The sequence below is a fragment of the Bubalus kerabau genome, chromosome 10 (genome assembly GCF_029407905.1).
Source record: "Bubalus kerabau isolate K-KA32 ecotype Philippines breed swamp buffalo chromosome 10, PCC_UOA_SB_1v2, whole genome shotgun sequence".
NCBI classification, from domain to species: Eukaryota; Metazoa; Chordata; class Mammalia; order Artiodactyla; family Bovidae; genus Bubalus; species Bubalus kerabau.
In genome coordinates, this window is record NC_073633.1 from 64,101,590 (window position 1) to 64,127,767 (window position 26,178).

Sequence of the window (26,178 nt, forward strand, 5' to 3'; positions counted from 1 at the left end):
GAAATTAAAAGTTCTCGTCACTGTAAAAAGCTTACTCTTTGGGGAAAGTAATTTTCAGCAGGAAGCAGGTGAGGGATCGCTTTAAAAAAAAAAGAAGGTTGCCTCCAGGGAAAAGATTGCCTAAACAATATGCTAATGAAGTCACAGAATGATTCCATCTCTGGAACAAATTACATTTTCATGTGTTTCAGTAAGAAATTTGGCTCTTAAGAATTCAGTCACTCTACCTACTCAAGGGCAAGATGATAAGGTTCTATCAGAACAAGCATCTAAGAACCTGATACTTTGCAAAGGTCAGAAATGTTGCACTTCAAACCAAAAGCTCTCTCTTGGGATGGGTTGTTCTGACTTGAAATCACAAATTTGTCTTGTCTAAATGTCCCATCGCATTATCAAACAAAGCACCCCTCTCGATAGTACAGCATCCTCTGAAGCAACAGAAGTCCTAGATGTACCTTTGGGGGATTCTCTAATTTTCCTGCCCCTTGATTTCTACAGGACTTTAAATTGCTTCCCCTGAGATCAAGGACCACAAGATGGTTTTGGAAGTGCCGAACCCAAATGATGTCACCAGCATGGTGGCCAAAGGCGTGACCGTTGCCAGCATTGCAATCCTGCTGCTCACTGGCTTTCTTCTGTTGGTTAGGAACTCTAAAAACACAACCTCAATACCAGGTAATATGGCCATTTAGTTCTATATCTAAGGAGAATGTCTTCTTGGGGTTTTGGTCCATGAGGGTAAAACAATTTTGAAAATGACCAAGAGTAAATCTGAGGATATGATTGAAGCCTCAATACATTAGCAAATGAACTCAGGTGAGTATTTTTATAACAATCATCACATGTATGTACATGCTATGTACATGTTAAATGAAAGCATTAAAAATATCTTAGATAATCCCTTCTAGTTTGCATTTTGTTTTGGTAAAATATACATGGTAGAAGTATCCTTTAAAGTAAGTTTAAGATGGAATAAAATAAGGTAAAATTCCAGGACTGCCTTTGCTCTTCTGATTCAAATTCATTCCAACTTTGCTCTGAAGGTGAAAATGCCTCTGGAATGCCTTCTGTCCTGTCTCCCTCCCACTTCGCCTCATCCTTGCCATCTGCTCTCTCCCTTCTTGAACTTATTCCTTCTTGTCATCCCACCCTTTATTTTCTTTTATTCTTCGGTGTGGTGGTGATGGTGGGGCCACCATAAGGGCTAGATAGGCCCTGGACAGTGGAAGAAAAATGGTAACCACTGTGGACTGTGGATCCTTTGAAACATCACACCCTGAAAGAATCTTCAACAAGCAGATGAATGGATAAGAAAGCTGTGGCACATATACACAATGGAATATTACTCAGCCATGAAAAAGAATGCATTTGAATCAGTTCTAATGAGTTGGATGAAACTGGAGCGTATTATACAGAGTGAAGTAAGTCAGAAAGAAAAACACCAATACGGTATACTAACGCATATATATGGAATTTAGAAAGATGGTAACAATGACCCTATATGCAAGACAGCAAAAGAGACACAGATGTAAACACCAGTCTTTTGGACTCTGTGGGAGGGCAAGGGTGGGATGATTTGAGAGGGTAGTGTTGAAACGTGTACATTATCGTATGTGAAGTGGATAGCATGTCCAGGCTTGATGCATGAGACAGGGTGCTCAGAGCTGGTGCACTGGGATGACCCTGGGGGATGGCATGGGGAGGGAGGTGGGAGGGGGGTTCTGGATGAGGAAAACATGTGCACTCGTGGCTGATTCATGTCGATGTATGACAAAAACCACTACAATATTGTAAAGTAATTAGCCTGCAATTAAAATAAATTAATTAATTTTAAAAAATTAAAAAAGCATATAATATAATTATCCAGATAATTCTAATAGAAACCCCACCACTCTACACAATCAGATTAACAGAATTCTCAGAAATATCAGACTGTTTTGTAGTTTTCAGGGAAAATTCCTCAGAGCAGGCATGTGTCCCCAGTCCAGTAAAGAATTCTATGAGTCAGTCAACTGCTTATAGTGTTATTAGAACAATAACAAGATTAAGACCCCTTGACCCAAGACTCCCAAACTTGTTTTTGTTATATAGACATTAACAAAGACTTTCCATTTTAAGGGCAAAAAGAAAACCCCGACAGTCTTTTCCACATTAATTCAGCTACTTCAAAGTTAAGTAATAAATCTTGTTTATCAGATTTGGGCTTTGACATCCAATTTAAATAATTCACACAAAAACGTATCTAAATTAACATCATTGTACTGTCTCAGAGAGTTGAGTGAGTTTTGGCCCCAAGACTAACTCACTGACAAAATGGAATTCAGGAGTAAAATATAGAAATGTTATAACTTTACAACAGGACTCCTAAAATCTTTCCAACAAGATATTGATTAACTTATCACCATCATCCCTGAAATCAAGCTACCAGGTTTGTTCTCTGATATGAGCAACAGCAAATCCCCTGGCTGCTCACCAGATTCACACTCTTTACAATTCTGTCATCATCTACATCAGCAAGGGTATGAGGGCCACTGCTCTTCAGAAAAACCATGTCACCAGACTCGACTCTGGTCGAGACACTGATCAGACCCACTGGCTCGTTACTCAATGCTTCGTTTTATTTTGTCTAATGAAGTTTAACTTGATTCTCTTCTTAAACCAAAACCTTTTTGGGAAAAAAAAGACAAAACAGAAATGGATGTCTTTTGTTTGGACAATGTCTTTGCAGACCACATTTCTCACAGTTAAAAAGATGACACCAAAACCATAATTTAATTCAAACCTACCCATTCCATTCACAAGTGCTTTCAAATCCAAAGTTTCCAGACAAAACTCGGCAGCCAGACAAATCTGTCATCTGGTCACTTGTCCTCATTTTCATTCCTATTCTCAGAGGGACTGATTGACTTGTATCTGACACCACTGATACCATTTAACACAGCAAGAGTAGAGTAGACATCTATTCCAGTCCATTCAGACTGAAATTATTAAGATCAAAAGGAAGTGGTATGGTATAGAATCTGGACTACTTGTCATTCATAGAGCTATAAAGAGCCTCATGTTAATTTGTGTTGTTGTTTTAATTATTTTGTGTGTGACTCACCTACATACATCAGATGTAAAAGGACATTTGAATTTATAGAAACAAGAACAGCAGTATCTTAAGCTATTGCTCTTTTGAGTAGTGCTGAAATACTGATTGTAATCTGATGACTTTCCTAGGTCCCAGCTACTTTCTGGGAATTGGGCCCCTCATTTCCTATGGCAGGTTCCTCTGGATGGGGATTGGCAGTGCCTGAAATTACTACAAGATGTATGGAGAATTCATGAGAGTCTGGATACATGGATAGGAAACCCTCATTATTAGTAAGTAAGACTGTTAATAATTGGGGATATATTTAAAAATGAAGGCTGGGTTTTTTTGTATTAAAAAACAAACTCATTTTGATATTTTGATGTCTATTGCTAAAGATATCTTTTTATTACTTAAGTCAAGGAGGACACCTGCAGCTCAAGAACTAAAGCAGTGCTTCTCACCCTGGCTTCTATTCAAAACCCCACAGCCCTGGCCATAAACCCAACTTTTACAGCCTCCAGAGGGGAGGGAACCCAGTCATCACTAGATTTTAGAGGTCCCCAAGTGATTGCAGCATGCTGCAGAGCTGGAGGGAGGAAAGGAGGTAAGAAGCTCCCAGGACACAGGGCTTTTCCCTTCAGTATGGGGAAATGCTGAAGCAGGTTGGAGTGGATTTGCCTAATTTTCTCCCCCTAAGGTCTAGGTCAGGTGGTGGAGGTGCAAGACTAGACCTGGAGGGAAGAATGAAGCACTTGAGAAAGGCTCAGATGACCAGGACAGAAACAGCTCGTAAACAGTAGATACTCAGATCCCCAGATAAATGCCCAGGAGCCTCACAGGCAATTCCTGAAATAGGATCCCTGTCACAGCACGTGCCATCTGACCAGTTTGCCCCTTACAGGAATGTGACCTTACTGACCCCGAAACTGTCAGGTGCTTCCTTCACACTGAGGACACAAACAGCCTTCTGCCTGCGCCCAGCTCCATCCCTGCTCTCCCTGTTCTTCCCCGGTCAGGTCCTCACAGGCTCTTCTCTGGTTGGAGTCTCTGTGTTCTCTATAATTGCCTCTGAGCCGCTCGATTTTGTTGTTAAGGGCTGAGCTCCCCACAGGAATAGGACGTGTTTGTCCCCATCTCCTTCCCTTGCTGCTCTTCAGATCCTTCCAGAACTTCCTGTACCTCTTGAAGAGACCCCACTGGACCCCAGAAAGCTTTTTCTTTGAATAATATGCCAGGTCTTTTCTCTTCTGAAAGTTTGATATCTGTCATCATTACAACTGAGATTATGGCCCAACTTTTCAATTCAGCTTAGTTCTGAAGTGGTGGGGGCTGCAGAACTTTGGATGGGGAAGATGTCAGGCACCAGGGCTGCTGGGCTTCTGCCTGAGCAGCTGGGGCCGGCGGGGGGAGGGCATCTGATCATCTGTAGGTAAAGTGTGCACAGTTCCCAGGCAGCGGTGCTGTAAATAATGAGGGGCCACAGACACTTCGTGCCCTAAGTATATATTGGTGTTTGCAAGAATATCAAAAAGAAGAACGTGGGTAGCATCAATAAGGGGGTAGCACTTAATACACTAACTGGGGTCAAAGTGGTCCATCTGCTACCAGTTTAAATACTAACTATCATTATAGTGTTTATATATCTGTTTTAATAGTGTATAAATTTATCCCCATGTTGTGGGATTTTTACTGTAAAACTCAGATAGTTCCAGGCAGACCAGGATGGTAGCCCACACTATTATCAGGTAAATATGTGCTGTATAGAAGATGAGGTGGGTGGAACATCTTTCAGATGGGGAAAAATCAGGATTCCATTTCAGATATGTTGACTTGACTTGCCTAGTACCACTGAATGGGATATTAAGAAGGAAGTTCTGATCATCCAGACCTTCAACTGTAGTCATAAACTAGCAAAGGAGCTGAGGAAGAGAGCCAAACAGAAAAGGGAAAACCAGGAGAGTGTGGTGGTCTGAAAGCAAGGTGAGGAATGCGTGGCAGGGAGGATGGAACTGTCAAGTATCCAGATAGTGCCACAGGACTAGACAGAGATGTGAGCATTGCATTTAGCACCAGGGAGGTTAAGGGTGACCTTGACAAGGGGAGTTTCAGTGGCGTTCTGGGGGCAAAATGTGACCACTGTGGAGAATGGGAGAGAAGAATTGGAGGTGCCAGGTACAAACTCTTCAGGGATTTTGCCCTAAAGGAGGCAGAGAAATAGTAATAAGGTTGAAAGGGGTATTTGGTACAAGTCTTTTTGTTTGCTAAGATACAAGATACTATGACATGTGTGCTTTGATGAGAATGATGAGTCACAGGAAAACCATCGATGCAGCAGAAAGGAGGAATATGCCGGCTGAAATGACAAAGGAGTGACATGTGGAATTGGCCTTGAATAGGGACATGGAAGTTCATCCTCAGTAAAAAGGGATGAACTAACAGAGAGATTAGTTCATTCCTAGCCCAGGGATTGAACCCACACCTCCTGTGGCTCCTACTTTGGCAGGCAGGAGACTTTACCACTTTACATTGGCAAATCCTTTACCACTGATCACCTAGGAAGCCCATATCCATGTACATCAATAGCCTTTTCTCCAGCCCCATCCAGCTGCCATGTGCAAGCATAGACTTAACTAAGAGTTGGCTTTAATCAGGGTTGACTTTTTACATCTTACAGGATGTCCCACATTTCATATTTCTTTCAATGTCTCATTATGATGTCATTGAACATTCTCTCTATTCACGGTATTGCTTATAAACTGAACAGCAGGTCTATTAGGCTCAACTCGATTCAGGCTAATTTGTAAGAATACTTTCCTGTTTAATCCTAGACACTTTATATTGCATCACATCAGGAGATTGGGGAAGGTGGTCTCATATTATGGGTACTAAATTTGATCAGCTTAGGATGGTTGCAGTCAGGCCTCTCTGTTAATATTCACTTTCTCTTGCAGTGACCTCAGTATCAGAACTGGGTAAGAATATCAGAGGGCAAAGGACAGGGAAAACGTGGCAGGATTGATGGAGTGTGAGTGACGGCACAGAACAGGCCTACAGGAAGCAAGTGTTTTTGAATGTTTGGTACCAGTTATTCCATTGATTGTCTCCCCATATTTCTAGTACTCATCAGTCTTGAACCTCACCATTGGTCTGTGAGTTCTTTAAACTCAGAAGGGAGGTCTTTTTTTTTTTTTTTTTTTTTAACCACCTAAACTTCTTTTTTACCACCTAAACTGACTTCCTGGCTACTTTTCATTCTGAAGGGACAAAACATTTGCCTTCTTTGGAGATAGCTTTTGACTTCAGTCATGTTTCAAGAAGCATAATGACTCCGGGGACCAGGCATCTTACGCTGTCCACTATCCATTCTGAGCTTGTGGATTCTCTGATCTCTTCTCAGTTAGTCAGTGTAATAGCTCCCTCACCTGCTGTGACAGGCTGGCCCAACTGGGGGAAGGGGGTCTCTACAGTTCTCCTGAATGTCGGGAGAGCTCTGGGCTAGTGTTCTTAGCTCCTCACCAACATTCCCTTCATCATTTTCCTGATCTACTCCAGTTAGAGAAAGCCAACCTATTTATTTTAAACCCTAAAGAAGTGTGTATCATTTCTGTCTTGCCTACTTTGTTCTCTGCCAAGTCAGAGCTTCTGACTCTGATTTGTCTCTAACTGAGATATTGGCACCCCCTGGTGGACAATTGATTTAATCGTTAGCTCTTCATTAGGTAACATTAAGTTGAAGAAGGAAATGGCAACCCACTCCAGTGTTCTTGCCTGGAGAATCCCAGGGACAGAGGAGCCTAGTGGGCTGCCGTCTATGGGGTCGCACAGAGTCGGACACGACTGAAGTGAAGCAGAAAGTTGGGTTGAAGTTTTTGTTTTTAATTAATTTATTTTTAATTGGCTTCCCTTGTAGCTCAGTTGGTAAAAAAATCTGGCTGCAATGCAGGAGACCTGGGTTCGATTCCTGGCTCAGGAAAATCCCCTGGGGAAGGAAGTGGCAACCCACTCGACTATTCTTGCCTGGAGAATTCCATGGACAGAGGAGCCTGGCAGGCTACAGTCCATGGGGTCACAAGAGTCAGACATGATTTAGCGACTAAATGACAACAACTTTTTAATTGGAGGATAATTGCTTTACATTACCGTGTCAGTTTCTGCCGTCCATCAACAAGAATCAGTCATAGGTATAAATATGTCCCCTCCGTCTTGAAGCTCCCTCCAACTCCACCCCATCCCCTCCCTCTAGGTTGTCTGGTTTTGGCTCCCCATGGGCTGAAGCTTTTAACTGGGCAGAATTCATCAAAACATTTGGACACACCAATGTGTTTTATGATATACCCTAAAGCTCTAAATGTCAGAGTACAACAATAGTATTCTTTGTCCTCTAAGAACTTAAAATTTGTTGATCCTAGTTTGTGAAGTAAAAGTATACAAATGACTTACTTGCTGCTTTGATTATAGAGTGAGGGAGGGGATGGTAAGAATAGCTAGAATTCCGAAATCTATCAATTAATTAGAAGTTCAGTCCTTTCTATGGCATGATGTCTGTACATAGGGCAAAATTTTATCTCTGTGTCAATCATATTAATTTCCTGGAATACAAATAGAAGTATCTGGATTTGTGTCAGTATTAAATATACAATGGAATAAATAAAGCTACCCTACATTTTATACTAAAGAGAACTATCCTGTTATCCTTTATCCTCTCAATTGTAAATTATTTAAATGGTTGATTTCTCTTGCCAATGCTGTACCCTAACTTATAAGCAGTCTTAATAAAAAAATCTCAACCAAGTGAGGCTCTCTGTAGAAGCATTCTGTACCACTGCCCTAAGAAGACAATATTCTCTGCACACATGGAGGCCCCAGTTTGTCTTCAGCCAGGAATTTACAACATTCTATAATGATCCTCGCTTATTGTGACAAAATTAGACTGGGATTGGGAGCAGGAAACAAGTCCTGGAGGAGGAGATGGGTGGGGAAGGGTTGCCTCCACCTTCCTAGTTGCTCTGAAGCCCAGTCCAGGGCTAAAGAGCTGGGTATGTGAGTGAGGATAGAAGGCACAGTAGTGGAAGAAGAACTGGGAAGTTCAAGGAAGCCTGGGCTATTGGCAAAGTCCCACGGATGCCATATCAAGGGCTATCTAATGGCTCAATATATCCTATGTCTTGGGAGAACTCTGTGACCCTGAAGACCTTGGTGATTCATGATGGATTCAGAGCTCCAGGAGAGCAACTGTCACTGCCACACAGAGGCTTCCAGGCCCACCCAAGTCAGCCAAGCTCAGAGCAGAGGTACCCAGGTATATCCTTCAGTCCCAGAGTGATACCCCTGGAAGGGCCAGGCCTGGTTAGAGACGCTGAGGAATCGGTGGTACAAGGCAGAACTGCTGCTTCCAGACTAAAGAGATGAGACTTCAATTATTCCAGCATCTCCCAATTCTGAGGCTCCCTTATGCGGGGAGGGGGGGCAGTGGGGTGCGGGGTGGGGAGCAAGGAGAAGGGCACTGTCTGGAGTGGGGCTGCCTCAGGGCTGGAGGCTCCTGGAAACATGGTGGTGTGGAGGATGCACTTTCTTACAGCCTTGCAGCTTTGACCACATTAGTGGATAATATTTTAGAGACTAGCTATTAGAGAAGGGCAAATAACAAATAACTCTATGTGTGCATTGTTTGTTGATCTTTAGTAATGCTCAAACAGAGAGCTAGTAGGTAGAAATGTTTCAACCAGAGAAGGAGGTTCTTTTGCTAACACCGAGAAGGAGGTGCTCATTTAATCTGAATACTAGAAAGTATGCACTGAATTTAGATCAACAGGTATTTTCTACGAGAGACACCGGGTCAGCAAACTCATCACACTGAGTTCTCCTGACCCTTAACAGGTAACCCCAAGGTTTGCTGTCTCTGTAGGTCCTCGAGAGTGTTCCACGTAATGAAGCACAATCATTATACATCTCGATTTGGGAGCAAACTTAGCTCGCAGTTCATCGGCATGCATGAGAAATGCATCATATTTAACAATAATCCAGTTATCTGGAAAGCTGTCAGAACTTACTTTATGAAAGGTATACAGGTGTCTAGCTAAATTCTGCTTTTTTCTCTATGAATATGCCTTATGAAATCATTAACTTCTGCTGCTTCACCATTTTGAAATAGTAAGAGCTAGCATTCATTACGGGTTTCCCAGGTGGTGCTAGTGTGTAAAGAACCTGCCTGACAATGCAGGAAACACAGGTTCAATCCCTGGGTCAGGAAGATGCCTTGGAAGAGGGCATGACAACCCACTCCAGTATTCTGCCTGGAGAATCCCCAGGGACAGAGGAGCCTGGAGGGCTATAGGACCACAGAGTTCGAAATGACTGAAGCGACTGAGCACAGCACAGCATTCATTACACATTTTCTCTGTAATAGGCACTGTTTTAAACACTGGATGCCTTAATCCCACAGCGACTCCATGTGGTAAATACCACCTACATTTTGCAAATGAGAAAACTGAGGCATAAAGAAGTTAAGTGAGTGAGTGAGTGAAGTCGTTCAGTTGTGTCCAACTCTTTGCAACCCGGTGGACTGTAGGTACCATGCTCAATTTCCACCATTAATAAAAGGTAGCACAGAAGAGAACCTCAGAGCCTACATATTTAACCACTTCAATTTGGTTCTTCCTGTTTTTACATCGACCTTAAGGATGTGAAAAAGAATTGGCTCTCTATACACTTAATGTCACTTCAATTAAGAATTTAGTGTGTCAGCCATATAGTTGATTTAACAGAGCAACATGTTTGCTGAACCATTGGCTGACATCCCAGATGTTTTAACAGAAGGCAATTTGCAAATAACTTCGAGAATTTTAGAACTGAGAAGGGGTGCATTATCTCTTCCAACCTCTGAATTTCATACTTAAAGTAAATACATTTCTAGAGAGCTAGTGATTTCCCCCAGGCAACACAGCCAGATATGGAAGAGCAGAAACTAGATTCCAAATATTCTTATTTAGCGATTTATCTCTTTACTATACCCTGCTGAAATTGAAGTCTTTGGCTTCAAACTACATATTCCTTATCTTACAGTTTTATGAGTCAAAAGTCAGATGTGAGTCAGTTCAGTTCAGTCACTCAGTCGTGTCTGACTCTTTGCAACCCCATGGACTGCAGCACGCCAGGCTTCCCTGTCCATCACCAACTCCTGGAGCTTGCTCAAACTTATGTCCATTGAGTCAGTGATTTCATTCAGCCATCTCATCCTCTGATGTCCTCTTCTCTTTCTGCCTTCAATCTTTCCCAGCATCAGGGTCTTTTCCAGTGAGTGGCCCTTCGCATCAGATAGCCAAAATATTGGAGCTTCAGCTTCAGCATCAGTCCTTCCAATGAATATTCAGGATTGATGCCTTTAGGATTGACTGGTTGGATCTCCTTGCAGTCCAAGGGACTCTCAAGAGTCTTCTCCAACACCACAGTTCAAAAGCATCAATTCTTTGGCATTCAGTTTTCTTTATGGCCCAACTCTCACATCCATATACAACTACTGAAAAAACCATAGCTTTGACTAGATGGACCTTTGTAGGCAAAGTAATGTCTCTGTTTTTTAATATGTTCTCTAGGTTTGTCATAGCTTTCCTTCCTGGGAGCAAACGTCTTTTAATTTCATGGCTGCAGCCACCATCTTCAGTGATTTTGAAACCTAAGAAAATAGTCTGTTACTGTTTCCATTGTTTCCCCATCTATTTACCATGAAGTGATGCGATTGGATGCCATGATCTTAGTTTATTGAATATTAAGTTTTAAGCCAGCTTTTTCTCTCTCCTCTTTCACTTTCATAAAGAGGCTCTTTAGTTCCTCTTCACTTTCGGTCATAATGGTGGTGTTATCTGAGGTTATTTATATTCTCCTGGCAATCCTGATTTCAGCTTGTGCTTCATCCAGCCCGGTATTTTGCATGATGTACTCTGCATAGAAGTTAAATAAGCAGGGTGACAATATACAGCCTTGACGTCCTCCTTTCCCAATTTGGAACCAGTTTGTTGTTCCATATCCGGTTCTCACTGTTGTTTCTTGACCTGTGTACAGATTTCTCAGGAGGCAGGTAAGGTGGTCTGGTACTCCCATCTCTTTAAGAATTTTCCACAGTTTGTTGTGATCCACACAATCAAAAGCTTTAGAATAGTCAATGAAGCAGATGTTTTTCTGGAACTCTCTTGTTTTTTCTATGTTTTTCTATGATGTTGGAAATTTGATCTCTGGTTCCTCTGCCTTTTCTAAATCCAGCTTGAACATCTAAAAGTTCTTGGTTCATGTACTGTTGAAGCCTAGCTTGGATAATTTTGAGCATGACTTTGCTGGTGTGTGAGATGAGTGCAATTGTGCAGTAGTTTGAACATTCTTTGGCATGGCCTTTCTTTGGGATTCATGATGTGGGTCTCATATGGGGCAAAAATCAAGACACTGACAAGGTTGTGTTCTTTCTGGAGAATCTAGGGAGAAAGTGTTTTCTTGACTTTCCCAGCTTCTAAAGTCTGTCCACTCTGTTCATATGTTTGAAATGTGGTTTATACATTTGAAATGAGGTTTCAAGCTCTTGAATGTAGAGGCAAATCAGACATTAGCCTGGGACTGACATCAGCCTGTCAAGGCCAACCCTTCATGCAAAGGATTTATTCATGAAGGAATCATTTGTCCCACTTGTCAATGTGACAGTCACCCAGGAAACAGCATCCCACCTTCCATATCTCCAAGTCACTCCTAGTCAGAAAGTGTGCTGCCAACCCAAACTTCCTTTATATATATATATGGGTGGCTGAAAATGTTTAGAGTCTACGACCACTCACCAGGTCTCTTTTCTTCTTCAGAGTGTGCCTGAAAGGGCTTCTGCAGCACAGCTGATTTGTTTTATTTGAGGACTTTGACTTTACAATACAATTGAATGAAAAATACAGGAAAAAAGAGAGATTATTCCTAAAGAAACCTTATAGCAACCTTGAACAAAAGAGAGAAAGTAGGACTTTAAGAGTTACGTCTAATGTTAGACCACCTACCATCAAGATTAATAACTGCTCAGATGGTCAGGAGCCAAGCAAGGGAAGAGATCAGAACCAGTTCCCTCCACCTGGTTTCATTCATCCATTCATCCACTCATTCTAGGGATCACCATGTTCTGTGGACATGATCTATAAAGCTAATAGGTTATTACTGCACTTAAAGTGTTTTCAGTTCTGTGAGGAAGACAGCTCAAACAAAAAAGAAATTTTTTTGGAAGTTTTGACATTGAGTACAATAAATCTGGATGTAGTTTGAAGAAAAACCAAAATTAAGAGAAAGGTATATTTGGTCATTTATAAGACTATGCATGTGTGTGTGCTAAGTCACTTAAGTCATGTCCAACTCTGTGTTACCCTATGGACATAGCCTGCCAGGCTCCTTGGTCCATGGGATTCTCCAGGCAAGAATACTGGAATGGGTTGGCAGACCCTTCTCCAGAGGATCTTCCAGACCCAGGGACTGAATCCGGATCTCCTACATTAGTAGGCAGGTTCTTTCCCTGGTGGCTCAGACGGTAAAGCGTCTGTCTACAATGCAGGAGACCCGGGTTCGATCCCTGGGTTGGGAAGATCCCCTGGAGAAGGAAATGGCAATCCACTCCAGTATTCTTGCCTGGAAAATCCCATGGACAGAGGAGCCCGGTAGGCTACAGTCCATGGGGTCGCAAAGAGTCGAACACGACTGAGCCACTTCACTTTCACTTTCTTTACCACTAGCGCTGCCTGGGAAGACTGCGGCTGCTGCTAAGTCGCTTCAGTCCTGTCCGACTCTGCGCGACCCCATAGACGGCAGCCCACCAGGCTCCCCTGTCCCTGGGATTCTCCAGGCAAGAACACTGGAGTGGGTTGTCATTTCCTTCTCCAATGCATGAAAGTGAAACGTGAAAGTGAAGTCGCTCAGTCATGTCTGACTCCTAGCGACCCCATGGACTGCAGCCTACCAGGCTCCTCCATCCCAGGCTAACACTTTACAAATACGAACTACAATTAAACAGGAAACACCTTAGGCATAAAAGTAAGATCCAATTTGAATAGTCCTGTATCAATATTCTGCCACCCACTGAAACATAAAATATCATCCTGGTGAAATCCAAACCATCTTTAGGGAGAAATGTATATAATAAATATAGAAAATCACTGATTTGTAACTTATGACCACCAGCACTAAAGATTTCATTTGCAGTCTCTCAAATGATTTGTCATAGGTAGAATACAAGTTTAATTTTGAGGCATCTGTTCTAAAAATATTTATTTTTCATTCATCCATTCATTTATTTTTAATAATAAACATGATACTTGATACTGGACAATTAGTAGAATATAGAAGAAAATTTAAAGATGAAAATTTCCACTCATTTAATAAAAATCTGTGGTCAGTTAAGCTCTGAACATAAAAAGCCAAAATTGCCTGATCGCTTGTGTGCCCTGGAGTTGGAGGTAGCTCACTCTGATGTTGTCCCCTTCAGCTTTGTCCGGCCCTGGCCTGGTGCGCATGGTGACCATCTGTGCTGATTCCATCACCAAGCATCTGGACAGGCTGGAGGAGGTCTGCAATGACTTGGGCTATGTGGACATGTTGACCCTCATGCGGCGCATCATGCTGGACACCTCTAATGTGCTCTTCCTGGGGATCCCCTTGGATGGTACTGAAATTTTCATTCTCATGACTTGACATTCAGCCCTTTACTAAACAGGGCATGAGAAGGATAATGAACTCATGGAAAGATACACTCTTTTGTACACTGCTCTTCTTTAAATCTTTCCAAGTATTCCTAAAGTGTTTTCCTGGTATGTCTGCCTTCCTCACTTATAAGATCATAAAAATCCATAGTGGAGGCCATTTTCTATTTCTTTTGTATCTCTCCTCATTGTTCTAGGAAATAGAATGATTCTACCTATTTATTACATTTCAGATTAGAAACATATCTATTACATTTCAGATTAGAAACTTAAGTTTCTAATCATTTCATTTGGTCATAAATACATCTAATCACCAAACCAATGTATTTAACCATTACACACCTTTTGGCCATTCTTTTGGCCAAAATATAGATATATACACACACACACACACACACGTATATATGTGTATATACACATACATACACAAAGAAACATTCTATCTCTCCATACACACACACATGCACGCATGCACACACACGCGCACACACACACACACACACAACACATAAATGGACAAACACACCTCTCCCCCAAAGTCACTAAGTATGAAAACTTTGACTCTATCTATATGATAATAAGGGTACTGCTGCTGCTGCCGGAAATAATGATGATAACTATCATTAACTTAGTATCTACTATGTGAAAGCAGTATAAAAAGTTGCTTCACATAAAGTTTGTGATTTAACATTTATAACAACACTGGAAAGATATTTCACTTAAGAAGATGCTTTCCTCACTACACTACAGAAAAAAATCATTAAACACACACAAGCAACTCTACCACCAACAGAAGAACAAATATCAATCATGTGGATTCATTCCATCTTGCTATTGTCAGCTTAATGTAATTTCTCCTGATTTGATTTCTAACAGTGTTCACTGATTCATATATTCTTTCAACTAATATTTATTGATTGCCTATTTTATGGCAGGCTTAGGTTCTGGGGTTAGAGTAGTGAACTAGATAAAGTCCTTGCCTTTGAAGAATTTACATTCCAGTGGACATAAGAACAGTAAACAAGTAACTATCTAGTAAATATTTTAGGCAATAATAAGTGCCTTGGAAAAAAAAGTAGGGTAAAGGGCTATAAAGTGAATGGGGGTGGTTGGAGAGAGGCCGAGACTACTGTGGAGAGAGGTGGTGGTCAGAAAGGCCTCTGACCCTCTGATTTGGAATAGACATCTGAACAAAGTCCCAGATGAAGTGTAGCCCTGAACCCCCTGCAGATCTGAGGGAATAACATCACAGGCATAAGAACAAGGCATGATTTTCACATTCACGCACACCAGCTGAGCTATCACACCTACTCCCTGATCAACTACATTTGGACAAACAAACAAGTGATAAGCCCTCCCTTTTTATTCTCCACTCTCCTCGCCTCATACCGCCTGCTCTTTAATTATTCCTTACAAGAGTCATAGGACCTCTGTCTGACTGACATCAGGATGAAAGCCCCATATGCTCTGAGGACTTTAGTCACAGTCTCTTGCCTGGATCCCCTTTCAGATAGGGACTCTCAAGGTACTTTTCTTGCCACACACATCTCTCCTAAGGATTGACAGCTACCTATTTTAGAAGTCCCTTCTTCTTGGTTCCCCACTAGCCTTGATTCATAGAAGGGGTAAAGTAAAATGCATTGTACAGCTCTCTGCTAACTTATGGATGCAGACTGTGTGGCTAAGAACCTGCATAATCTATACAGAGTTATATGTATTTCCCCCTGCTCACGAGGTCCTTGTTAAACTCTCAATGGGCCTGAGGGACCCAGTGCACCAATAGCAAAGGGCATGGCCCTAAGGTCAGATAGGACTGGGCTGCAGCCTACGGGCTGCCAGCCACACTGGCTGTATGGTGTTGGCAAACTTCTTCATTTCTATGAACCACAAATTCTGCATCTGCTTATGTCTCTTCCCTTCCCATGTGTATAATCTGAAAAAAATAAGTAGTTATCTTTTCTCTGGTATTCAATTTAATTCAAAAACACCCATTAAAGAGCTGACTGCACAAGATACAGGACAAGGCATTGAAGATTCCAAGATGAATTCTACACACTGGACAGAAATATAAACAACAGAATGGGACGACTTTTTGCCATGCCAGGTACCAGAATTGAGGCCAGAACAGTTTTAATTACTTCTTATTTCCCATGGTCTGGAAAACAGAAGGTGTTGAAGGCTCAGTCTAGGAGAAGGATATGAAATTCTAAGCTGTGTCTCTAACACAAACTTGAAAACTATAAATATCTCTGATAAACAAGTAGGATAAATTAGTGTTGGTTTGTTAGATGACATTCATGTGGCTGAAACACCCACTGAAAGCAGAACCTTGTCCTGCTTAGAGTCCAAGATGCTAGGAGAGTCTACAGGGATCTTCTCTCATCAGCATATCCTTCTTGGACTCATATTTCTGCTCACATGCTCTGATCTTTTTGTTTTTCCAGAAAGCACCCTTGTGGTTAAAATCCAGGGTTATTTTGATGCATGGCAAGCTCTCCTTCTAAAACCAGACATCTTCTTTAAGCTTTCTTGGCTATGTAGGAAGCATGAGAAATCTGTGTACGTACCACATTTTGGAATAATTATTGATGAGACTGATTGGTGTTGGGTCTTAGCTATTGCTGGCCTCTTTGTAAGTTTTCTGTCTCCAAAACCACAGAGATTTGTTGATTAAGACGCTGGTGAAGCACTTCTTACAGCACGTCAGGCCCGTGTGACCAGACCACAGAGGAAAAGGTAGCCTTTGGCCCAGGGGAGCTTTTCACCTCGGAGGTTGAGAGCCCCATCTCTGAACCTAGAACACTGAAGTGTGTTTTGAGTTGAAGAAAAGGGTTGGCTGAACCTATCATTATTATTTGTCAGAATTCTCTATGCATGTCTGAAGAAATGAAAACCAAATCATTTTATTGTTGTGCTGCTTCTGAATGAATTTTACTTAATTCAACTTGTAGGAAATGACAGTAGTCACAAATTTTTTTCATGATGAATTTTTATAAGATGTCTTGTTTGTTTATTTATGTATCTTATATTTTGGGGGAATCCTAAAATTGTCATTATTGGGTTTGCTTTGGTCTCAGATTACCCTAACAGAAGACTGTACAGATGCCTAATGGCTTATTGGATAGTCATTGGGTTTTAAGAGTATGAGTAGCCAGCCACTAAATGAGCCACTTCTAACAACCAGAGGAAAGCTCAGGGGATCTAAAAGTAGACAGACCTGGTTTGTATCCTATCTCTACCACTTGGTAACCAAATGGTCTTGGGAAGTTCTTTAAAACAAATTATAGCCTACTTTCCATGGTGGTATACAGGTTAAATTAGATCCTCTATGTCGGGCAATCAACTCAGAGCATGACACATAGAAGGCAGTAAACATGTTATCTCTCTCCATCCCTCTGTTCATATCTTCCCCAGATGTCCAGAGTATCTTAAATTCTCCAGTGCCTTAAGTTCCTAAACTTGGTTGAAGAGCTAACTTCATCATGTTTGCACATTTTGAAATTCAGTAATACTAGTGTCCAGGAAGTCAGTTTCACGTTGCTCTGACATGTTCTCCAGTGGTCGATGAGTAGCAGGTGGATGATTTGGACACATGGGCCTTTAAACACTTCTCTTTGCTTCACCCAGAGCTTACTGTGACTTGAATCAAGAAGGTCAGTGATTCGTCTCTTCACTGTGGTCAGACTGTGTGGTGGTCTGAAAAATCATATTGAACCACAGCTACATTAATTTAGCTTTACTGTGGTCAGCAGGCCCGTAGAAACTTACTGCATGAGAATGTGTAACAGTTTTCTTTGTCTTCTTTGAAATTAGCTCAGCAACATTCCCTCTCTATATAAATTTGCCAGTGGTTAGTGAACTAGGTAATATCTTCTCTGATCTAAAGCACTAAGACCTAGAGAAATCTTTTCATCTCCATCCTCTCATGCCTTTTCAATAATACCAATACTTTTATTGTTGGGGCCTAATTGACACATAACATTATGTTACTTTCCGGTGTACAGAATGATTCAATATATGAATATACTGAGAAATATTCATCACAATCTAGTTAACATCTTTCACCAAACATAGTTAGAAAATTTTTTCCTTGAATGAGTACTTTTAAGATTTACTCTCTTAGCAACTTTTAAATATGCAAACAGCATGTTAACTGTAATCACCATGCTGTATATTACATCCCCATGACCTATCAATCATATAACTGAAAGGAAGTTTGTACCTTTGACCTGACCCTCTTCACCCATTTCACACCCAAACTACAGGAAGCATCCACAGCAATCACCAATCTCTTCTTTTAACAAAGAGCTTGGAATTTTTGCTTTTTTTTTTTTTTAAGATCCAATATATAAGTGAAATCATATAGTATTTGTCTTAATCATGTCAACACTTTTAAAATATATATATTTATGGAAAAGATTCTGGGACATCTACTTCCATCCCTAGATATCCAATTTTATATTTTTCCCTCTTTGAATTCCCACTATTACAAAAGTATCATTTTGTACTTTTTATTTTGTTAAGTGTAAGGTTTTTTCAGTCTCGGAATACATTGAAGGTGTTTGTGGCTTAGACTAGGAACCTAGCCACAATTATCTTGTACAAAATACATTCAGAGTTCCAATAGACACATTCTTATAAGTTTGTAAGTCAGAGAGTTTGTATTTTCTGAAAACTATCACTAAACTCAATTTTACTAGTTTTTAATGACATGCAAGTTCTAATGCATACATTTAATTAGGAGCAATTTCTAACCTGAATAGGAGGAATCCCAATGGATATTCACAGGCCCCTGATTCTGGCACAGGGAGGAAGCAGATGCTTAGAAATGGATTCAACTCTATCAAGACATTCTCTATGAATTCAGTCTAAGGGCATTTCAGTGCATCCCAGACATTTGGGGACTACTGCTTAGGTGAGTAACGTTGTGAACATTCTAGACCACCATTGAGTGAATATAGGAGACACTCAACAAATATTTGCTGAACAAGTGGCTGGGTAGATGAATAAATGAACGTGAATATATCCCTGCTATATATTTGGAATGATGTGTGAGTGTGTGCCTGTAAGCATACTCACAGACATACACAATAGTAAACATCCTTATTTGGAATGACACACTAAATTACTCTCCTGAAGAATATCTCTCAATGTTTAAACATCTTCCCTGAGAAACCAAAAAAAAAAGGGGGGGGGGACTTTAAAAATAGGAGGAATATTAAAGAATATTCCCTTACTTCTGCTAAACTGGAGTAAACATAGAGGCTATTTAGGTCAATTGAGTATTTAAATATGTAGGCAAATGTGTCGACAAGAATTTGAAAGAAAGATTTATTGTACATTTAACCTAATACAGAATAGTATTCCCTGAAACTGGGGAACAATACAATTATACATGAATGCATATACTTAAAGACAAGAAGAGCAGAATAGAGATCTCAAGATGGCCTTAATATTCATCTAGTCTGATATCTTCACTTTAAAAGAGACATACACCTCAGAGACTAAAAGTAGGTTATGTGGAAGGACAACAACCTGGAGCAGAACCTTGACTCTTCTCCAGGGTGTTTTACCATTCACCACACTCTCAAAATGCAGAAGCCTATTGATGTAACTAGTCATTCATTCAACAACTATTTAGTCAGTGTTACTATGAGGCAGAAACTTCAAGGTATGAGATAAATATCAAGAGGAATAATTCCTGTGTAGAAGAGGAACCTCAAATTTAATCATCTTTGGGGTTATGCAGATAAAAATGGCCTAAGTGGCTATGAGATAAAGAAAATGGAAGTGCCCATGGCAGACTGGGGTGTGCATGCTCCTAACAATGGCATCCACTAGCTTTGGGATTTGATGTTTAATTTAAGCACAGTGCTGGCCCAATCAAATATCAGACAATTGGATTTAGCATTTTGGTACCAGTTTTCAACCCTTAACCACAAATTACAATCTTGATTTTACTACCAGCTCTGAGATATATTGGCTAACTCTGGTTCCTTAACTTGATATAACATATATAATTTAAGGATATTTGCAAAGAATTAAGTATAAACTCAGTTATTAATGAACACTAATGGCTTCATTTAAGCAAATTTTAAATGGCAATTGAATTTGTTTATCTAGATGTCTTATCTGTGTACAAGTAGGTAATATCTCCTGTGATTTTTCCAGCAAAGATCTGAAAGATGAAATGGAAATTCTGATAGGGGAAAAAAAAAAAAAGACACAGTATTTTCATAGCAGAGAAACTGGAAGACTCTATGGATTTTGCCACTGAGTTGATTCTGGCTGAGGTACAGACCTCACTAGCCATAATCCCTCACAACATATGTGTGTTACTATTTCTGTATAGGTGTCTAAAAATTCCCTATTAATTGTTGCATGTTTTTGCTCTTGAGTATCTGTTCCAGTATCTACCATGTCCAATCCAATAGGCTACTATTGGACAATCAGGTAAGACTTTAAGTCTGAAACATCTGTGTCTGCACAATACAAAATGTGAACACCAAGGAGTCCAAAGACAATAAACACACAGAAATCTTTGGTTAAATTGTTCAGTTTTAGACTGAAGGTTGTTAATGCCAAAGTCTATCATCAATCCAAACGATGCATAATTCCTATGATTTCATTTTATTGAGGTGATTGATCCTTGAGGGCCACTTCGCTTCCTGTTCTGACCTTTCCTTCACTTTCGCAGTATTTCTCCCCCTTTCCATTGTAGAAACGCGGTGAGCTGACAGGACAGAATGTAAACCAGTGCATGCTGGAAAGGACAACCGCAGCACCAGACACCATGTCTGTCTCTGTGTTCTTCGTGCTGTTTCTCATTGCAACGCATCCCCAGGTTGAAGAGGCAGTAGTGAAGGAAATCCAGACTGTTGTTGGTAAGAATTTATCAAACAGATAATAGAAATTAGAAATCAATTCCTTCTGGATATCAGTTTCTATCTCCTAATAATCTTATGTCAAAACCTTCCTAGAACCCATCCAGAGAATAATGAAGCAAGTCATTGTGTCATATTTTCATTATGCCAGACAGGTATCAGTGTTTTCCTGATATAAAAAAACACACGCTGGTTGGAAAGAAATCAAATAATAGAGAGATTTATAAAGTAGAATGTAATATCTCTTGATCCCTCCTACTCTCATCTACAGTCTTGTTCCCATTCCCCAGGGGGAGTCACTTCTGAGGGGCTGGGTTGGTAGAGTTCTCTGATCAAGTGAGACCTCTCCTAAATAGAGTAATTGTACAAAGGCAGAGTTGCCTCGGGACCCTGGGTTGATTTTCGTTCTGCAGAAGTGATATCCCATTTGAGAATGCTTTTAAGTTTTGCCAATTCTGAGGATAAATTGAGCCTCTCTGACTGGTGTGGAGCCAAACAATCTGAGACTGTGGACGTGTCCACCAGTTCCCAGCTCACCTGGGACTGATATGAGGACCCCCTTTTGTGTGGTGGAGAGACAGGATTTTTGCCATTCTGTCACACCAGGTTGTCCTGAATGAGATGGGGAGGAGGGACAATCAGAGATATTTTCTGACAGATGACTGCACAGGATACCAGAAAAGAACATTTCCTTGAACGTGATTAAACTCACCATCTCTCTTTGATTAAAGAATTAACGTCTTCTAGAATTGAGAATCGGAGAAGGCAATGGCACCCCACTCCAGTACTCTTGTCTGGAAAATCCCATGGATGGAGGAACCTGGTAGGCTACAGTCCACGGGGTCGCTAAGAGTTGGACACGACTGAGCGACTCCACTTTCACTTTTCACTTTCATGCCTTGGAGAAGGAAATGGCAACCCACTCCAGTGTTCTTGCCTGGAGAATCCCAGGGACAGGGGAGCCTGGTGGGCTGCCATCTCTGGGGTCGCACAGAGTCGGACACAACTGAAGCGACTTAGCAGCAGCAGCAGTAGCAGAATTGAGAATAGCGGACCAAACTCAAGAACCACAGAGGTAGCTGATAAATGTTTGAAGCAGACTGGGTAGGTCTACATGATGCTCCAGAGAGGAGTTTCTCTAGAGAGCTCCTCAGCCATTCAACCTCAGCCAACGGCTGCCATGTGGAGATGTGGGTCCAATGTTACCTGGCCTTATTTTTCTACAAGTCCAGATGTCTCAATGACATCCCTCAGATGTTAAGATAATCGACTTCAAATCTGACTTTTCATAAGACTTGGTGGACAAAACATAGCATCAGATCAGATCAGATCAGTCGCTCAGTCGTGTCCGACTCTTTGTGACCCCATTAATCGCAGCATGCCAGGCCTCCCTGTCCATCACCAACTCCTGGAGTTCACTGAGACTGACGTCCATCGAGTCAGTGATGCCATCCAGCCATCTCATCCTCTGTCGTCCCCTTCTCCTCCTGCCCCCAATTCCTCCAGCATCAGAGTCTTTTCCAATGAGTCAACACTTCACATGACGTGGCCAAAGTACTGGAGTTTCAGCTTTAGCATCAGTCCTTCCATAGAAATCCCAGGGCTGATCTCCTTCAGAATGGACTGGTTGGATCTCCTTGCAGTCCAAGGGACTCTCAAGAGTCTTCTCCAACACCACAGTTCAAAAGCATCAATTCTTTGGCGCTCAGCCTTCTTCACAGTCCAACTCTCACATCCACACATGACCACAGGAAAAACCATAGCCTTGACTAGAAGAACCTTTGTTGGCAAAGTAATGTCTCTGCTTTTGAATATGCTATCTAGGTTGGTCATAACTTTCCTTCCAAGGAGCAAGCGTCTTTTAATTTCATGGCTGCAGTCACCATCTGCAGTGATTTTGGAGCCCAGAAAGATAGTCTGACACTGTTTCCACTGTTTCCCCATCTATTTCCCATGAAGTGATGGGACCCGATGCCATGATCTTCATTTTCTGAATGTTGAGCTTTAAGCCAACTTTTTCACTCTCCTCTTTCACTTTCATCAAGAGCCTTTTGAGTTCCTCTTCACTTTCTGCCATAAGGGTGGTGTCATCTGCATATCTGAGGTTATTGATATTTCTCCCAGCAATCTTGATTCCAGCTTGTGTTTCTTCCAGTCCAGCGTTTCTCATGATGTACTCTGCATATAAGTTAAATAAGCAGGTTGACAATATATAGCCTTGACGTACTCCTTTTCCTATTTGGAACCAGTCTGTTGTTCCATGTCCAGTTCTAACTGTTGCTTCCTGACCTGCATACAAATTTCTCAAGAGGCAGATCAGGTGGTCTGGTATTCCCATCTGAAATTTTTTCAAACTGACCTATAACAACACTGAAATTAGCATGACCTTCTTTGTCCTTTTTGTCTGCTTCCACAGGTGAAAGAAAAATAAAGAGTGATGATATTCAAAAGCTAACTGTGGTAGAAAATTTTATTAATGAGAGCATGCGATACCAGCCCGTCATGGACCTAGTCATGAGCAAAGCCTTAGAGGATGATGTCATCGATGGCTACCCAGTGAAAAAGGGGACTAACATTATCCTGAATCTTGGAAGAATGCATAGACTCGAGTTTTTCCCAAAGCCTAATAAATTTACTCTGGAAAACTTTGCCAAGAATGTAAGAGTCCTTCCTTAAAACTGAGTGTGCCACCCTGAAAGCATCAACTGTTAAATCCCCTCTGTTTCTGTATTTGAACATTTCATTTTATTTACTCATCCCCTCCAGCCTCACCAGGAGAGAACACATTTTCCCTGGCTAGAAGATGCCCATCAGTTCTGTCTTCAAGCCTAGGAGGCTGGCTCTCCAGCTCTTGGAAATGTCTTCACGGAGGGCACACAAGATCAAAGTATGAACAATTCAGGCCCTTAATTTGCCTAAAATGAGGTGAAGTTTGTTTAACCAACCCACTTTTCCACGTATCACATTGTCATCATGTAGATTCAGCTGTAGCATCATCTACGATAATTAGACGGAAATCAAATCAGAAGAAATGATTTGGTTTTTGCAGTCTGCCTTTGAGTCACCAAATGGCCCCACAAGTACTAGTCTCTATTCTAAACAGGATGTGGTAATTAGAAGAACTCCCACCTTGTTCTTAATTGAGGTATACTGGAGATTCTGCCTCTGTTATGTCAAATTCTAGGCAATGATTCTTTTTTAACCTGAATTATCCATATAGTTCATTGCATACTCCATTTTTCAATTTCCATATGGGAAGAGATATGATCTTAGTTAAACTAGTTCTCTAATTCACTGTACTTGTATATAAGCAACACTTACCATGTTGCCAATTGGTCAAAAATAACTTACTAAGTATCCTTCAAGTGCCAGACAGTATGTAAGTCCAAATGGGGACAAGACAGAGAGGTGTGTCACTTTAAATATTTGTATAACAAAAAATATTTAGATTCTTGGCATTAATAGGACAGGAATGCACACTTTTGCCTAAATCTGTCCTTGGCATCAGGTTATATGGCCTGGCACAACAGCCTTTGCCTCAGTGACTGGCAGAACAGCAGTAAAGATGTGGCCTTCCCCCAGAGCTAGCTGAGTGCTTTACATGAAAATGTAACTGGGGATTGTTGAGGTTGTGTCTGTATCACAAAAGATGAATCAAACAGGAAGGAGAAAGTCTTATCTGAGTCATAGTCATTCCTGTCTGTGAAGAAGCAGTATGGCCAAATCACTAAAACCGAGCATTCTGACTGACTGTGGTTTCAGGGCGAATCAAACGGAGGTGCATGACTCTAGCCTTTACTACTCTGGCTAATTGTCTGATCTCTTTCCCAGCTTCCTTACAGGTACTTTCAGCTATTTGGCTTTGGGTCCCGGGCCTGTGCAGGAAAGTACATCGCCATGGTGATGATGAAGGTCATCCTGGTCACCCTTCTGAGACGCTTCCACGTGCAGACTTTGCAAGGTTGGTGTGTTGAGAAGATGCAGAAGAAAAATGACTTATCCTTGCATCCAGACAAGACCAGCGACCAGCTGGAAATGATTTTCACCCCAAGAAATTCAGACAAGTGCCTCGAGTGCTAAAGAAGTTTGGTCAGTCCCTGCCCCAGAGCACTGCTCAACAGAACTCCACATAGGAACCACCCATCTTCACCAGGTAGTCCTCCTCACGTGAACAACCATGGCCTGTGCCATTTTATAGGCTTACCTCCTGTGGGTTGTCAGCTAGGCAGGAGACACGGTTCATCTGACCAGATCCAAACCAGACACCAGACTGCAAGAGAAAATAGAGGCCAAGAGTTTGTACAGGAAACTGCAGCCCTAAAGACCCAATTCCACAAAACATGCTTTGGAAAAGACAAGCCACCAGCAAAACTCACCCTAGCTCCTTGCTGTCCTGCACTGAATTGGGAGCTTTTTAACATCTGGGGCAGAAGCACTCAATTTGATTACAAAGGCCAGGCCAACATCTGCGTACCTCGGATCAAACATATCTCCTACTATGAATAAAATGGTTTTCATTTGCTTTTTGGTGGGATAGGGACTACAACATCCATACCCTTGGAGAAATGCTTACAAATTCAGCATTTGACTTTTCCTACAAACTACATTCAATTAACTCTTATTTATCCACATGTGATTTATCTGCTGCAAAATTTAAATTAAAGACTGTCCTTTTCTTTTTTTTTAATTTTATATTATTTAACTTTACAATATTGTATTGGTTTTGCCATATATCAAAATGAATCTGCCACAGGTATACATGTGTTCCCCATCTGGAACCCTCCTCCCTCCTCCCTCCCCATACCATCCCTCTGGGTCTGATTGCTCAATTTATGCCTCAGCCAGGTCACATATGTCCTATAAGAAAAAAAATTCATGTGATGTGCTTCAAATTCAAATAAAATTTCTTTTGTCATGTCTGCATTGTTGCTTAGCTCCAGGAATACATTAACCAGTAACTTTAGGTAATGGCACTTATTAACTCTTATCACAGCTTTTGTGATTTTCAGCGAGGGAAAGTCTCTAGTCTATATGTAAAGCTACAACCCAGTCAGTTCTCACTTCTAAAGAGTGCTCCTCGTGTACCAATACTCTTCTCCCTTAACATTTCTACCCTCTTTCTTTCCATGACCCCAAAAGCAAACAGCAACATTTCAGCAGAGAATGTAGCCAGGTTAGAACTCCTGCAATCACATTTTATCCTAACTCAGATTTAACAGTTACCTTTGAGATTTAAAAGTTATGTAGTTTATCTAATCACTACATGTAGCCAGGCATAAAATGCACACCTCAGAATTAGCTCTTAAGAGAAAATCAAATAGATGAGCGAATACTCCAAATACCAGTTTCCTTGTATTATATCACCAATCTGAATGTATGTACTAAAGGCCATTAAAGATTGAAAAATTAAATTCATTTAGAAAGTTGTAAATGTTGGCCATTGAGTCAACCTGAATATTCTTTCATTATGCTATTTGTCAGAGCTCTTTTCTTTCTTTTGGAGTCCTGGCCC

At 41.1% G+C, this 26,178-nt stretch overlaps 1 protein-coding gene and 1 long non-coding RNA gene across 3 annotated transcripts in view; one reads left to right on the plus strand and one right to left on the minus strand.

The window, feature by feature from the left end:
* The first annotated feature begins 536 nt into the window (after positions 1-536).
* Positions 537-24,807, plus strand: LOC129621471 (aromatase-like). The gene is given in 10 exon segments (XM_055537973.1): positions 537-675; positions 3,223-3,370; positions 8,982-9,136; positions 13,569-13,745; positions 16,227-16,341; positions 19,954-20,005; positions 20,007-20,075; positions 20,504-20,666; positions 23,083-23,324; positions 24,498-24,807. Coding segments are annotated over 10 exon segments (1,509 nt in total). The 3' UTR covers positions 24,747-24,807.
* LOC129621472 (uncharacterized) overlaps positions 20,527-26,178 on the minus strand; it is a 90,626-nt gene continuing 84,974 nt past the window's right edge. For both annotated transcript variants that reach the window (XR_008699381.1, XR_008699382.1), the window contains 2 exons: positions 24,871-24,936; positions 20,527-20,657 (listed from right to left, as the gene is read on the minus strand). This is a non-coding gene — a long non-coding RNA (uncharacterized LOC129621472). The remainder of the gene's footprint in view (positions 20,658-24,870; positions 24,937-26,178) is intronic.